This window comes from Ambystoma mexicanum, chromosome 10 (assembly GCF_040938575.1).
Source record: "Ambystoma mexicanum isolate Mex_15411 chromosome 10, UKY_AmexF1_1, whole genome shotgun sequence".
Lineage (NCBI taxonomy): Eukaryota > Metazoa > Chordata > Amphibia > Caudata > Ambystomatidae > Ambystoma > Ambystoma mexicanum.
Genome location: NC_090932.1, coordinates 889,132,280 through 889,148,054, shown reverse-complemented (window position 1 = coordinate 889,148,054; position 15,775 = coordinate 889,132,280). Strand labels below are relative to the sequence as shown.

The window sequence follows — 15,775 nt, the reverse complement described above, 5'->3', positions numbered from 1 at the left end:
AATAGCACATTACAATTAGAGTAGATTTAGAGCAGAACTCAAATTAGGAAAGGGCTATTTAAAATTATATCAGAATTAGATTAAATGTAGGTTAAGATTACAATTTACAATTCGAATTAGAAGACGTCTTTTGTAATTAGTAGGGAATTGCTGGGGTAGGGTGGTGCATCATTGTGAGGGCAACAAATCACAGCCAGTGGCTGAGAGTGATACACATGTTTTTCCAGAGTCAGTTCAAAATTACAGTCATACCATGCAGAGTGGTACAGATGTTTTTCCCCCAAGGGGTGCAAAAACTGTTACACATTGGCTCTGAGTGATTGCATGTGATTGTTTGATGGGAAATGAGAAAATTAGAGTGACTGGCTGATAGTGACCCACAAGACATTGTTCCAAGAAAGCAGAAAGTCAGAGTGGCTGGGTTCATTGACTTTCTTTTAGGTTTACGGGTTCAGTGACCTTGGTGTTTTTTAGAGAGGTTGTTTAAAGAGGCCAAAGAAAATCACATCACATCATGATCTTGATGCAAGGGTAGGCTCTAAGTATAAAACTGAGGGGTTGCCCAAACGCTTTTTTATTGGGAAAGAGAAAATCACAGCACCTAACTTGAGACATGGGGAGGATCAGCTCAAGGAATACAAGTGAGTGATAAAATATATAATTAATCGCTAAGGACGCAGAACATCAGTAACTCGGCTCATAGTGATGAGCATATTTCTGTCTTCCAGAGGAAGCAGTTGGCATCCAGGACTGGATGATGGCTAGGTCATCGCCGAGGGCAATGATGTCCTGCACGCTATTTACTCTCATTTATAACTGGGTATCGTCTGCATATTGGTGGGTGGCTATATTGGGCTATATTGGGATTTTTAAAGAGAGTGCCCAGAGACTCCATGTAAAAAGGATTGGTGAGAGGATGAGGCCTTGGGGGACTCAGCAGGAGACCTGGTGTTGTTTAGAACACAACAAGTTAATCTGGATGGCCCAGTAATTGCCTGTGCAGTAGGCATTAAACCAATTCAAGACAGTGTCAGAGAATCCCATCCTGTCGGCAAGGAGGGAGGAAAGGATGCAGTGGTCAATGGTTTCGAATGCAGCCAAGAGGTCAAGGAGGACGAGGAGGAATGAATCGCCCTTATCCATGATTTTGAGGGCATCATCCTCTACCTGCATGGTGGCTGTCTCGATGCTACACTTGGGGGTCAGAACCCTGACTGATAGTCATTTAGGAGGTGGTGTTTTTCGATTCTGACAAGTAGTTCTGTAGTAGGTTTGTAATGGGCTGATAGCTGGCCAGGTCATATTTATCTAGAATTGATTTTTTTTAAAAGGAGGCAATATGAGACCAATCTTCAGATTGTCCAGGAATGACCGTTCTCTGAGGGAGGCATTATTGATGCTGAGGAGCGTGCTGAGCGCCAGCCCCGTCAATTGTTTAATGATGGAGACCAAGATTATTTCATCAGAATAAGAAGTAGTTTTGAGGGAGGCAATCATTTTTAGGAGATCCGGAGGAGAGAGAGGAGAGAATTTAGTCCAGAGGGGCAGTGTGCATGCCAGAGTGCAGGGGGCGCTAATGCTGTGAGTGATTGATTTGATGATCCCTCTAATTTTTAAAAAAATTTTTTATAAACAATGTGTTGATTCCATCACATTTTTACTAAGTTACTGGCACCTCTGGGTCGGGTGAGGGTTTGGTACAATGCTTTACTTTACTACTTCAAAGAGGGCTATGTGCCTGTTAGATGTTGCTGCAATGGTGTTGGAGTAGTGAGCAGCTTTGACCTCAGTAATCAGAATCCTATGATTAGTGCAGAGAGATTTGAGGTTGGTGAGGTCTTCCGGTTTATGGTTTTTGTGCCACCATTTCTCTAGTGCTCTGATTGAGCATTTGTTGGAGGCTAGCTTGGGAGTGTACCAAGAGGCTGATGTTTTGATCTTAGCCGGACTGGTTTTTAGGAGGGCATGAAGGTCCACCAGTTTCATAGAATAGTTGTTGAATAATTCCAGGCGGCCTGAGGCATTCCCTCTGGTGGGGAAGCCTGCAAACGTTGCTTCTAGCTCATTGACCGGGAAGGTTTTCAATGAGCGGCAGGGAGACACATGGTGATGTCTTTTAGCGAATAGCAGTAGTGATGAGTAGTTTGTAGGGGGAATGCAGGATAGAGGGCCCTACCCTTGGCGCTATTAAGCTTGAACAGGCACAAACAGGTGAGGTCCTTGTCTTTGTCTGTCTTTTTCTGATTCATAGAACACTCAACCCATTTTTGTGGAGGAAGTAAAGGATTTTCATAAGGTATCCCAATGAAAAATAAATCAAATCATTTCTAATTCAATGAACATTTTGGCTGGAGGAGAATGAAAGACATGAAGCTATCACTTCCAACTAATTCAGAAGAACTGAAAATGTCTGAACTACAAGGACAATGAAGGACTATGCATACAAAATCATTGTATATTGATGACAAACTCTATGTAGACAAAGTTGATGAGACAACTTTGTTCAGGCAGAATCTACCCTTAATATACAGAATGAACAGTTTCAAATGAAATAGCTTCATTTTGTTTGCAATCATAGAAAACCTAGAAACTAGAAAGAACAAAGCAACAAAGAGGGTTAAGCAGACAGAAGGGAGTTGAGGTTGTCCCTATCATTCAAAGATACAACAGGGTAATACAGCTCAGGGCTACGTATAATATCAGGGATACATTATGTAAACATATGGAAATGCTTCTGAATTAATATTTATCCAGTGAGGTACTGTGGGTGTGAGGTGGCAGTGACTGAAGCTTTGGAGCTTGCATCTCCTCATTGTGCCATATCATTATTTCCTACTGGTACAATGCTTGACAATAATATGAAATAGCACCATCACCCTAACTCTAATCTAGACCTCACACCAATATTACAGGAACACGCTTTCAGAAAATGTATTGAAGAGGGCTGGAAACAATGGGTGACATAATAGGTAGATATAGATATTTGAGAGGGTGGAAATGTGCATTTAAGATGAAGCACAGTGAATGCTTAAAGTGTGGAGAGTGTGTTTGGTGTTGGAACTGCGGGACTGCAGGCCTTTCATCTCTGCTCCCGGTCTGGAAGTCTTTTATCCATTTCTACTCCGGAGACCCGGCCCGGCCCAACCCTACAAGTACTCCGTCCAGTGCAGAGCGTGCAGATTGTGGAGAGTGTTTTTGGTGTTGGAACTGCAGGCTGCAGGCCTTTCATCTCTGTTCCCGGCCTGGGAGTGTTTGATCCATTTCTACTCTGGAGATCCGGCCAGACCCAGCCCTACAAGTACTCCCTCCTGCGCAAAGCACGCAGAGTGTGGAGAGTGCGTTTGGTGTTGGAAAAGCTGACTGCAGCCATTTCAACTGTGCTCCCGGCCTGAGAGTCTTTTATTACATTTCTACTCCGGAGACCAGGCTAAGCCCTTCAATCACTCCCTCAGGCGCGGAGCGCACAGAGTGTGGAGAGTGTGTTTGGCGGATTGGCGTTGGTTGCATGTGGACCTTGCTCCTGGATTCTGTTTTCTTCCACACTGTCTGCTCCGCTGCTACAGATGTGCATTGCTGTTCGTTGGTTGGTTTCCAGAGCCGTATGCGATGGCTTCTCTTTTCGCCCTTTTCAAGTAAGGGCCACATTACTTTAACATCTTTCATTGCATCTACTGAAATCCCTGCTGATATCACGCCCCGCTGCAGCTTCTGTTCCCGCGGCAGGGCCACCTGTGTGTTTTCGATTTTCCATTGAGCAGGAATTGAGACCCGCTGCTGCATCTTCCATTACCACGGCAGGGCCACCCATGTTTTTTTGACTCTCCTTTGTGCGGTAACTAAGACCCACTGCCGCCTCCTCCTCCATTCCTGTGGCAGGGGCACCTGTGTTGTGTTGGGCTTGCCTTGATTTGGCAACCTGAGCTGGTTCCGCAACATGATCGCAGCACTGAATCCTCCTCCAAGCTCACAGCACCATCTTTTTTAGCTATAGCAACTTGCAGGGTACAAAATGTTTTGGAGGCTCCGAATCTTTAAGCTCACTGCACCAATGTGATAACATCAATGAAGGGGTGACTCTCCTTGGCCTTCTTTAAGCCTCATCTCCTAATACATGCACCAGTTTGTTCTCTGGCATTTCTTCCTGTTGAGGCACCCAGTCCGCTCTGCAATAGCTATGGTGGCACTGCTTGTTTGAGTCCACAGCACCATACTGTTTAACAGCATTGAAGGGGTTACTCACCTTGGCCTTCCTTGGGACTCATCCCCCCTACCTGCACCGGTTTGTGCTCTGGCATTAGTTCTGCTGATGCAGTCAGCTCACTCTGCAATGTCATGCCGGAAGCTCACCTTGATCTCGCAGATCTAAACAATGTTTCGTTTTGTACCATGTGCAGTGTGGCCTCACCGGGGAGGAAATCCATCCACCTGTAGGCTTTATTGACTTAAAAATCCTGGCTGGTGGTGCAGCCCTGAAGAGTCTGGATAGGACTTCCGTCTGCTCCTGTCTATGGGCATCTGTCAGCTGCTAGGCCACCTGTGAGTTCCTCCTGCTTTGTGCAGTTCCTCTGTTTTTCTACTCTTTGCAAGGAGCTAAAGGGGCCTAATAGTGCTATTTATGTGAATTAGGCCCATTTACAGCAGTGCAAAGAGTACTTTTGCAATGCAAAGTGACTTTGCTCCCCAAAATACACTTTGCACCGCTCTGTGAATTAGGCTCGGTGGAACGTGTTTGTTGACAGTGCAAAGTCACATTGTTCCGTGCTAAACATTCCATGAATTAGGCCCTTATACTAGAGAGAGTGAGAGCCTTGCTCTGTTAAGCTCCCAAAAGAGTCAGGACTCTCAGGAGCTTCATTTCTGCCTAAGGCACTTTCCCTTATTTGAAGACAGGTCCATTTCAGAGGTGTGCTCCTCAGGAGCTAACGTGGATGGTATGCTGCTCTTTAATGCTTGTAGGGCAGGAACCTGGTCTTCAACAAAAATATTCATTTCCCACTCCTATGCAGATGGATGATGATGGGGATGCTTCTTCTGATGCAAAGGTCAGGGCTGCCCTGACATGTTCTTGTTCTGCTGCATTGCATTCTTCATCCATTCAGAATAATGTTTTTCTTCTGATGTCCAAATTGTACTCTAGTGATGCCTTTAACTGCATTGGTATTGGCTGGCTATGAGAAAGGACTTACGACGTGATCTGATATGTCATTTATAACGTGCCTGTACACAAGTGTTTATAGGCGCAGCAACATAAGGGAGGGAAGACAGAGAGAGGAGAAGACAAACTATCTTACTGGTCCTTGTGACATTCAGATCATGCAAGTTCGCCAACATAGAGTGCAGGGGAAAGGGAGAGGTGGAAGTGCCAAGAAGAGGGAGGGGGAAGCGCAATCAGGGCAGAATGTTCTGAGTAAAGGCAGCCAGGGCAGCGCGGCTCTGTTATGTTATGTTATGTTATCAAAACTTCTAAAGCGCACGTACACCCGGAGGCATCTTGGTGCTAAGGAGGCAGTCAGAAAGGAGCGCAGCTAGAAAAGCAAGGTTTTTAATCCTCGACGAAAAGCAAGATGATTAGTAGTGTCCACGTTCTTGCAGCAGCGACAGAGAAAGCACGGCCACCCTTACGCGCCAGCTTGAAATAAGGTACAACCACCCGCAGGGTGGTAAGAGAGCGGAGGGTGCGTGAGGGCTGATAGGGAGCAAATTTACTTTGCAGATATTCTGCTCCAGATCCATAAAACGCCCGATGTACTAAGCACATAGACTTGAACAGAATGCGCTGCGCAACAGGGAGCCAGTGAAGTTGTCGCAGTAATGGGGTCATATGGGATCCAAAAGGAGGGCGGATGATGGAACGGGCTGCAGCATTTTGAAGCAGCTGCAGCCGACCAGTCAGGTAGGCAGGTTGCGCCAAATAAAGTGAGTTGCAGTAGTCCAGGACTCTAAGGACCCGGGCTGCCCAACAGGTGCCTGACTGGCAGAGGGGATAAAAGGGAGGACTTTTCGAAGAACCCTAAGTTTAAAATGACCTGATTTGCAAACTGCTCCGAATTGCTCGTCCATGGTCAGGTTGGCCGAGAAGCAAACTCCAAGGTTCCTAACTGATGGGACGGGTATAGGAAGAGGGCCAGATGACGGGGGCCAAAAGGCGGCCGTCCAGAACACATGAGGGGTAGAAGTACCCACAACCAGGACTTCAGTTTTTGTGCCGTTTAGCTTGAGCCAATTCAGCGTCATCCATAAACCAAGTTCCTCCAGACACTTTTTTAATCTGTAAACTGTTTCGTGTTTGGTTAGGTCAAGGCGGACCAGTAGCTGGGTATCATCCGCATATGAATAGAAGCGGAACCCATGAGCCTCAATAAGGAACAGCAAATATCTTATATAGATGTTGAACAGAATAGGCTCTGGGGAGTGCAAGGAGGCTGGGGACTGCGGGGGCTATAGTTACATCCCCTAAGTGCGCTGTATGCCTGGAGGCTGTGCAAGGGGGACTGATCATGGAGGAGTCTGGTACCCAGTCAGACTCTGGGGGTAGCCAGGCAAACCAGTCAGCGCAGCAGTCCAGTAGGTCAGCAGGGGAGGGAGAGAGAGAAGGCAGAGGAGAAAAGGAAGGTCTTGAGCTGCTTCCGGAACTTCAGGCGGTCCGGTTCAAGTTTGAGAGGGGTGGGGACGCCATTCCAGAGGGCGGCACCTGCAGAGGAGTGAGATCTACGCGTCTGACCCTCAGAGAGTTGGCGGTGGCTCAGCGAAGGGCCAGGCCTTTGATAATAATGATCTAATTCTATATAGTGCTTTGTGCCATATTTCTTGAGCCTATACATGCTGTACTAATGACATGATATTATAATTTAATTTAATTACTTTATGAACCTTGGAAGGGTCAAGAGCTGAGTTGACCCTCCAGAACTCAAGCTTGTGTCCTGCAAACTTAGTGTGTTTTTGTTATGTATTCATTGTATTTGGTTGCATTTTTACATTCAACTTTTACAATAAAAGTCGTTTTTTTTTTCAAAGTCAATACGATATAAAAAAAACACAAGATTCACAGTTAATTATATCAACATTATCATATCTATAAAATTCATGACTATTCAAAAACCCATAAAGGCAGTATTTCAAACAATCTATGATCAATATAAAAAACAGTTCACCAAGCTAAAATAGCGCTATTTTAAAAAAAGATAAGACGAGAATTTCAACCAAGTGGACATCATTCTACCATTTTCCCAACTTCAGATTAAATTATTTCAGTTACATGCCCAAAATGCTTTAAAAAACGAATTACAGTCAGTGATAGATGCACGTGTTCTCCAGTAATTAAAGCTGCCCTCCATAGATCCTCAGTTCCTCTGTTCCTCAGTTCAGACCCTGAACTGACTAAAGTATTTCCCCCAAGAAAGAGATCTAATATTAGACAGGGAGGAACAGTACAGGAGGAAATGTTTTATAGTCTCAAACTCTCTGTCTACCACACAAAATCGGCAACTACAAACTGCTTGATGACAATTCTGGCGAGTACCCAGTACCTCCTTGGTATGCAGCAAATGTAAACGCAACCTGAGAAAACAAATTCTATGGTGTGGTCAAGGAAGCGTCCCTAGGTACCTCGGCAGAGTATTGAGAGGTTTCACCTCATTTCTAAAGTTGGCAAAAGTCTTATATTTCTAACATTGCATTTGGCTGTCATCTCATCACTTGCCCATATCTTTTGTTTATTCTTTTCGGGATTATCTGTCTTCCTATCCAAACTAATTTCTGCCACTTGCATTGTACGGAGACAGTCCCTTTCGAGGAAGTCAGCGCCTAGTCAGATCTCACAATGGTGGGCTCCTTTAAAAACGGGAATAGACTGTATTGACTTCTGTCTCGAGGCAGAGTTGTGGAAAAGATCTGTTGATTGAGAACTTAAGGAGTACATGGAATAATTTGTGCAGGTATTTGGGTGTGGACACATGTAAGGAACCTGGTGCCTCGATTTGGTTGAACCCCGCTATTAAAAGTAATGGTAATGTGGTCTTTTGGGCGGATTGGTTTTTGGGAGGAGTCCGGTGGGTGGCTGACCTGTTTAGAAATGACAATTGGATGACTGCGAGGGAACTGCAGCAGCATTATGACACAGAGAACTTTAAAGCCTCTGACTATCTGAAACTTAAACGTGCGATAGGACACGTAGACTTGGAGCAGAAAATTGATTTGATTATGTTTACTAGGAAGGTGTTAGGAAGAGAAGGGGGCCTGGCCAGTCGATTGTATAAAGGGATTGTGTCACATTACCATGGTAATGATTCGCTAAGGGAGGAGTGGGGCAGAAGAATTGGGTCAGATATCACGGAAGACTTGTGGCAACAAATGTGTGTGAATGTTAAGATGTGCTCATCGGGACTTTCAGAGAGGTCGGGACAGATAAAAATTCTTAATCGGATTTATTGGACACCAGAGAAAATGTGTAGAAGAGGGATGTTGGGGAGTTCTGATTGTTGGAGATGCATGCATGAGTCTGGAACGTTGGAGCATTTGCTGCGGGACTGTAAGTTGGTGAGATTGTTCTGGGGTGAGGTTGGACGGGTGTGTGATGAGACGATAGAGGGACTTCCTGTCCTGGATTTCAAAGTGGTGATATTAGAGAGTGATGAGTCATTGGGTGATCTCAGTCAGAATCAGAAGAAAAGGTTATTCAGAGGGACAATGATTGGTAAGAAAATAATTTTGTGGAATTGGAAGTCTACACTGTCATTGAACATTGAGACATGGTTGACTGAAATGCATGATTTGGCAGCGATGGAGAGGGTGCTTTACAGGAGAGATGGAAAATTGGGTTTGTTTGAGAAAATCTGGGGTAGATTTCTTCAGTTGTATTAGACTTGGTGTTGTATATGTGTAATTAGTGGGTTTGGGAGTGGGTGATTGAGAGATGCAATTGATTTGGTGGGGGGTTTGGATGTAATTTGTATCTCGTACTGTACATAGTTATGTGTCAAAATGCAGTGATTTGTCTAGTTTTTGACGGTTTTGTGTAGGTTATTGTATTGTTTATAACCTGTAATTTGTAAATAAAGGTTTTTAAAAAAAATGGGAATAGAGAGTTTGTCTGTAGCAGAAGACATTTCCTCAGGAAAGCTAAAACCCTCCACTTGACCATGGTGAAGAGAGAGAGAGTAACCCTAACTCAAAACGCACATTCTGAATGGGGACACACCGGGGAAGCAAGAGCACGGTTTTCCAAAGTGCCCCATCAATACGATTCCACGCTGAAGAAAGTAAGTGCAATTTATTCTCGGCCCCGCAGACCAACATTGGGACCACAGTTTTTATTTGTAAACGATCAGCACAGGACAAATAGAATATTGACTGTATCTACGATGGAGTATAACAGCTTGCACGGCCGTCACCTGCACCTTATGATATAACTGTTTCATATTAGGTGCATCTTTCGAGTTATCATTTATGCATATCACACAATATTGATCCTCATCCACTATGGCCACAGAAGATTTGTAGAGATACCACTTATGTGCCAGCTCCCTTTGCGATCCACCTGACTTCAATTTCATTATATTGGATTTGGACATGTTAATCTTAAGGCCAGTTGAGGTCACATACAACTCCAACGCTGTGAGCTGCCTTTGAAGGCCTACTGGCATCTGGTCCAGAAGGACCAGATTGTCGGCGTACAGAGCCACGGTATAGGATGTCCATTAAGTTGAGGGGGAAAGCATGTGCAGCTTCGAGGGTCTTACTGAAGTCTGCAGTGAATATGTTAAATGAAGCAAGGGCCAAAATGCACCCCTGCTTTAGACGTTGGAGGGAAGGTATAGATGTCGTATGTTTCCCTGATGCAGTCAATCAAACTTCTAAGGACATGTCCAAAGTCCAAAGACATGTGACTGTATAGACCCCCGAAGATAACTACCAAAAGATTAGGACAGTTCCACGACTACAACTTTGTCCAAAGAAGGGACCTGTCTACACAGTCAAATCGATGAAGGAAAGATAAATTGGAGAGACGTTTGTCAAAACCCTTTTTTTAATCAAACTCAGGGTAAAAGGTTTAGAGAAGTGGCAATCCCTTGAACGAATCCTGACTGATTTAGGTCATAACAAGAACTTGCTTTCATCCAGTCAGTGCTTTTTTTAACACTAGGGGGCAAATATTTGTCCTGAGGCATCTAGAAGGGCTATCAGATGATAGTTCTTTGGTTTTTTCTGATCCCCCTTCTTAAATATAGGAATTACAATAGTTTTGTGCCAGGAAATAGGAATCGTCTTTCCTTTTATCACTTGTGTAAACTGAGTATCTAATATCTCAGCCCAAGCATCTGGATTGGCCTTAAAAACATTGGAAAGTCCATCTAAGCCAGGGGCCCTATAGTTGCTACTCCTCTTGATCAGGTAAAGAATGTCATTTTTTGTCAAAAGAAAGTAGCCAGTCCTCATCCAGAAAAGATAGTGAGACTTGCCCACCAGAAGGTACAGGAGGAAATAAGGCCGCAAAATAATCAATCCAGGTTTCCTCTGGGATTGGGTTCACCAGAAGAGCAGACTGCAAGGCACCAGAATTCCCAAGAAGATGACAAATCTCTAACGAATTGTTGGTTACGAGAGCAGCGAGAGCGAGTATTTCTGCGCCAGGTGGGATTCGGAGGGATATCACCTTTAAAGCTGCTGTTAATCATAACTAGAACTCTAGCATCCATTAGGTCGAGTCATATTTTACCACGGCTCACATCGCAGAGTGACCCTTTTTTTAATGGGATTAGAGCTGTCCTGTTCCATACAAGTAATATTTAGATTGCCCCCTATAATTACAGCCGTTACGTCAGGGTCCACCAAACATGCATCCAGTAACTCGGCTACTGCATCAAGAAATTCATCAGTAGATATAGCAACAGGATTCCAGTATACATTAATTAGAGCAAAAACCTCAAAATTCCCCCAAAAACGGTTATCCCATGCTAATTTAGTAGCCTGTAGATAGGGTTTGGGGCCACCCATTCTATAAGGGAAAAGCCACATTCATTATGGGCAGCCGTTAACAAGCTGGAGGAGGGACACCCCTTTGGACCCTTCAAAGCTAAAGATGCAATGATAGCAAACCCATCCATGACAGGGACAGAAGTGGGCCACGTTTCTTGCAGCAAGAACACATCCACGGTCATGAGCAAATTACAGTCAGAATGCAGTAAATGCGCATGGCCCTGTGTGTTCCATGAACCCATCCAAAGTTGCCAAATGCCAGGTTCTTGTCCATTACCCTTCATTAGGGCCCAGCAAGTCAGGCCAAATTCTCTAAATCTCTTCTGTGACTAGGGCAAGACACTAGGGGGGTGACTCTCGGACATTCAGGGTTAGTTAAGGCACAGGTAATCCTAAGAGGGGAACAAGAATAGGAAAAGACCCTCTCATTCAGACTCTCCCTTTAAGGATCTTAAAACTCCCCCCACCCTTTGTTGATCAGAGATGTCATAACCCCTGGGCCAAAAGTGATAGACTGCTTCCAACATAGTGTGTCTAGCAATCTGTGAAGGAACAGGTTAAATCACTGGGTCCAAATCGACGTCATCAATGAACTGAACCTGTTCAATGTCTCTAGACTGTATGGACCGAACAGAAGGAGTAATGTCAAACAAGAACATTTGTATGATTTAAATTAATATGTTCTTTAGACACTTCTACGCATTCCAAATGGAGGGAAATATACACACACTTTGAGCCTGCTGATGAATGTACTTCCATGGGAGTGACTTAAGGGTGACGAGGAGTTCTATGAGGAGTTGAATCACTTTTCCCGCCCATCGTATGCAGAGGTACATCTTGATGTAAAAGTTTATCTCTTTCGTGCATAGCCCAGGTTTTCGGTTCTATCAAACAATCACCTCCATTATGGTTTACAGCCACAAGAGAGTTTACTTGAACGTTTGAAGCATCTACATTATGTAGCAGCTGCCTTTGAGTGAGAAGGATTCTTCTCTGCGCCAGTTTAAGAAGATTTCAGGTTGAGCAGGGGCGTCCTCCACCCTTTGGGTTGTATCAGTACCTCTTTTGGAAAAGACTTAAAATTCAGTTTAGTTTGTTGAGAAGGGGGACAAACCTATTGTAAAGCATATTGGGGAGGTAGAGAATCCAGTGCTGTGGGTTCCTCCAAATCTAATGAGTGTGTGGATATATTTGACAATTCTTCCAGAATAGAGAAGTCACCCCGGCACACTGCCTGCAGATACTCTGCTATAGGACTTAAGGAGGTCACAGGTTGAGACAGTTGGAGAGTCTCACTCTGCTTCTTGGCAAGCTTCTTTTTCCAGCCTTCCAACAGAATGCCATCCTCCAAATAGTTCGTAAAAATTTACGCAAGCCACTAGTCGATGGTCCAGGAAAATATCTTAGATTTTTGTTGTTGTACAACATCTCTCAACTTCCGTCTCTGAGTAAATATCGAAAAGTGGCTTGCTGTGGGGAGTTATCATTAGGTTGAGGAGTCCAGGGAAGGAGACATGAACAATTAACAAGCGAGGGCACATTTTCTAACAGTACCACTGAAGGATCATAAGCAGAGGAACAGGAGGAGGTGACAATTTCTAAAAGAAGTGGAACCTTATCATGCAGCAAGCAAGGTGACCGAGCGCCATCCTGCCTTAAGTCACTACGCTCTGTTTCCACTTGTTTATTCACCATTTGCTTCACGAGTGTGGACGCCGAAAGTAGCACATGGGCCGTTATAAAAAACCCCACAAAGGAAAACTTTGTGTTCAATGATGTCAACAAAGTAACTGGATTGTTTATTTTTTCATTCAGAGGCTCATGCAGTTTGATAAGAGGCGCCACATTAACGTTCAAAATAGGTAGTGCTGAATCCACTATTGGTGTAACCGTGTAGCGCCCCCACCGGACCTCCTAGGAGTTGGATGAACAAATGAAACTGAAGAGTCAAGGGAACTCCCCAATGTCTCTGGGTATAGAATTGCTGAAGCAGACAATGGAACATCCGGTCTACAACCCAGAGTGGAGGCCACTGGATTTTGTTACAAGAGGTCACATCTATTAGACTCCATTGGGCCCTGCCTAGCAACTACTGTAACCACACGAGTGCCCAAAAAACAAGAGCAAAGCTGGTCCAAGGGCACTATTAAATGGCAGGTCATTATTTCCTGTTGTGCCATTTGCCAAGACAAAGGTTTTTGCAAAATAAAGGCCCTTACTTCTCCTGCAGGTGCATTCACAGAATCAGTCGCAATTGTACTGGTTCCATTGAACAACTCTGCGGAAAACTCAACGCTGCACTTTCAGTGTGATTCGCAGCAATGCTTAATTCAGCAGCGTGCACTCCTGCCAAAAGTGCCAAATCCAGAATTTCATTAAGCACTTCGGGCCTATTAGTAACTGCACATCCAGCAAAAAGTTCAGCCGGAGCGCTGTTCTGATTTAAGTGCAAGGGAGCAATCACTGTAACTGGCATTGAGACCGTGACTAGCTTAGTATTCATCCTAACTGGTGACGCTAAGTTCATATGTATATCAATTAAGCAGGATTACAACGTTGCACTTGAATGTTCACCAACAGCATGTGGGAGGCTTAAACAGTCCAAGGTAGAGTCTTAAGGTAGACAGGGACGCTTTACTTTGTATTGCGCACGGATAAGATATTGCGCAAGGGACAAGTATTTCTGAGAGCGAAGTTGTATTTCGTTCTGCAAAAACTAAAATAAGACGCTTACCCCTACACCTTAGTTTGGCTCCTCCGACGGACTGCCAGCAGACTTACCACCACACTTGCCGCCTGCACTTTTGTGCCATGTGGATGATTTTAAAGGGCTCTTCCTTGAGTGTGTTAAAGGTACAGGTGCACGAACAAACAAATCCACAATATGATGGCATAATCAGCAGCATGACTCCTTCTCGCCAACTCTTCTGGCAGCCTGCCACCACACTTGCCACCTGAACCTCTGTGCTAGCACTTCACGCCGTGTGGATGATTTTAAGGGCTTCTCCATGAGTCTGTTAAAGGCACCAACGCATGAAAAAATGAATCCACAATATGATGGAGTAATCAGCAGCATGTCTCCATCTTACAGACACGGCCGGCAGATGGACACCACACTTGCCACCTGCACTTCCGCGCAGGCTTAGATGAAATGCCTGGTGCGAGTGTTCAGCCTTTTGAGTGATCCTGCACATTATGCTTACAATCATGCTCTTCCTCCTCTCAGTTCTCACTCAACAAGGCTTGTCCACACCTTGGATACAATCAAGATGCTTACATATCTCTTAGAGATGAAGCTATTGCATTGTTCCACCTTCTCTCATATGTGTGCCAGACTGCTATGGCTTAGTTTCCAGTTCCGCAAATCCAAGGATCTGGTTGTGATTTCACATTGACACTCAAGCATAAGGTTAGTCCTTCACACTTGTTTCCCTTGTCCGGTTGGCTGAGATCTTTCTTCATTTTATGGTGATAAGATTTTACAGGGGTCTTCTTTCAGATCTCCACAACTTCAACTGTGGTTTCCTTGCCTTGATAGTTGTCAAGTTTGGAGTTGGATTTTCAGGTGTTGCTCTTTAGTTTGAAGGCCATCTGGTTTCTTTCTTCGGGAGGGTGGGTTTATCAAAATTGCCAATTGGGTACCTGACGTTTACTGGATTTTCTGACAACTGGGGTTCTGTCCTTGTATTAATCCTTGAGGGTATTGAATGTGAGATTCTATCCATTTGGCGGACCCAGGGCCATTACTCACTCGTTTAAAGAGTTCCACTTGCTTCTCCTTCGGCTATGCCATTGAGCACTTGAGATTGCTTTGGTCTCTACAGAATAATGACTGGAGGATAACGACTTGATTATTTAGTTGTGATCTACATTACTGAGACGCCTAATCTTCCCCATCAGAGGTCATGGCACTCTTTCTCAAATCCCATCAGAGGGTCTGACCTTCACCTCCATTTCAGAATGCTATTTGTTAGCTGAAACAGGATATCTACTGTGCAAGGGTGGTCAACCTTATAGGTCTGACTGGTGGGTGAGGGGGGGTTCATATTAAATTATTTACCCAATCTTGTATGTGAGGAAAGGCAAAGAGGGATTTTTTTTTACAGGATGCTATCACTTGATTCTTTGAGAAAGCATTGTAGATCTAGCAGCTGGAACTGTGAGAACAACATGAGAGGTTGTTGACCAAACATAATCAATAATTAGTTCGTAGTGTTTGCGAATGATTGATTCACTGTGACCATCCCGCATCTGTTTTGCTTGTGAAGCAGAGAACACCCTCAATACTTTTGCCTCCAACTGCAACAAATAATACTATGCGTTGCTGCCCGACATTGCTACCTACAATGAGTAGGATAGGAACTGATCATTAACCTATATCCGGCCATCGGCAGAGTTTGGGTTCTCTGCAACCGAGTAGCTAAACAATGTCAAGACTCCATAAGTTCCTGCTGTCAGGCCATCATGTGAAATGTCGAGAAAGTCATGGGTCACCCCACGTAAAAGCTGGGCTGCATTTCCATGTCCTGTTTTAAAATGATGGAGTAAAACATATGATCTTTGCAACATAACTGACGTGGAGACAAGACATTTACCTGGCTCGGATTTGCAGCTGTGGCTGTGAACAGTGTAGTTGCCATCAACCTTGATCAATTTGACATCACAGTCACCCTCAACTGCCTAGGAAAGAAACAGAACAGTTATGACTTGATGAAATAGCGAGATGGTAATATTAGTGCACATCTGGCTTGATATGCACGGTCAAAATGTCTTCTTTTTATTTCAAATTGGTATTCAACTT

The 15,775-nt window shown here is 44.3% G+C and overlaps 1 protein-coding gene across 1 annotated transcript in view; it reads right to left on the bottom strand.

Moving 5' to 3' along the window:
• AHSG (alpha 2-HS glycoprotein) overlaps positions 1 to 15,775 on the bottom strand; it is a 155,425-nt gene that overhangs the window by 74,150 nt on the left and 65,500 nt on the right. The window contains exon 3 of the mRNA XM_069618629.1: positions 15,570 to 15,654. Coding sequence (XP_069474730.1) covers positions 15,570 to 15,654 — 85 coding nt within the window. The remainder of the gene's footprint in view (positions 1 to 15,569; positions 15,655 to 15,775) is intronic.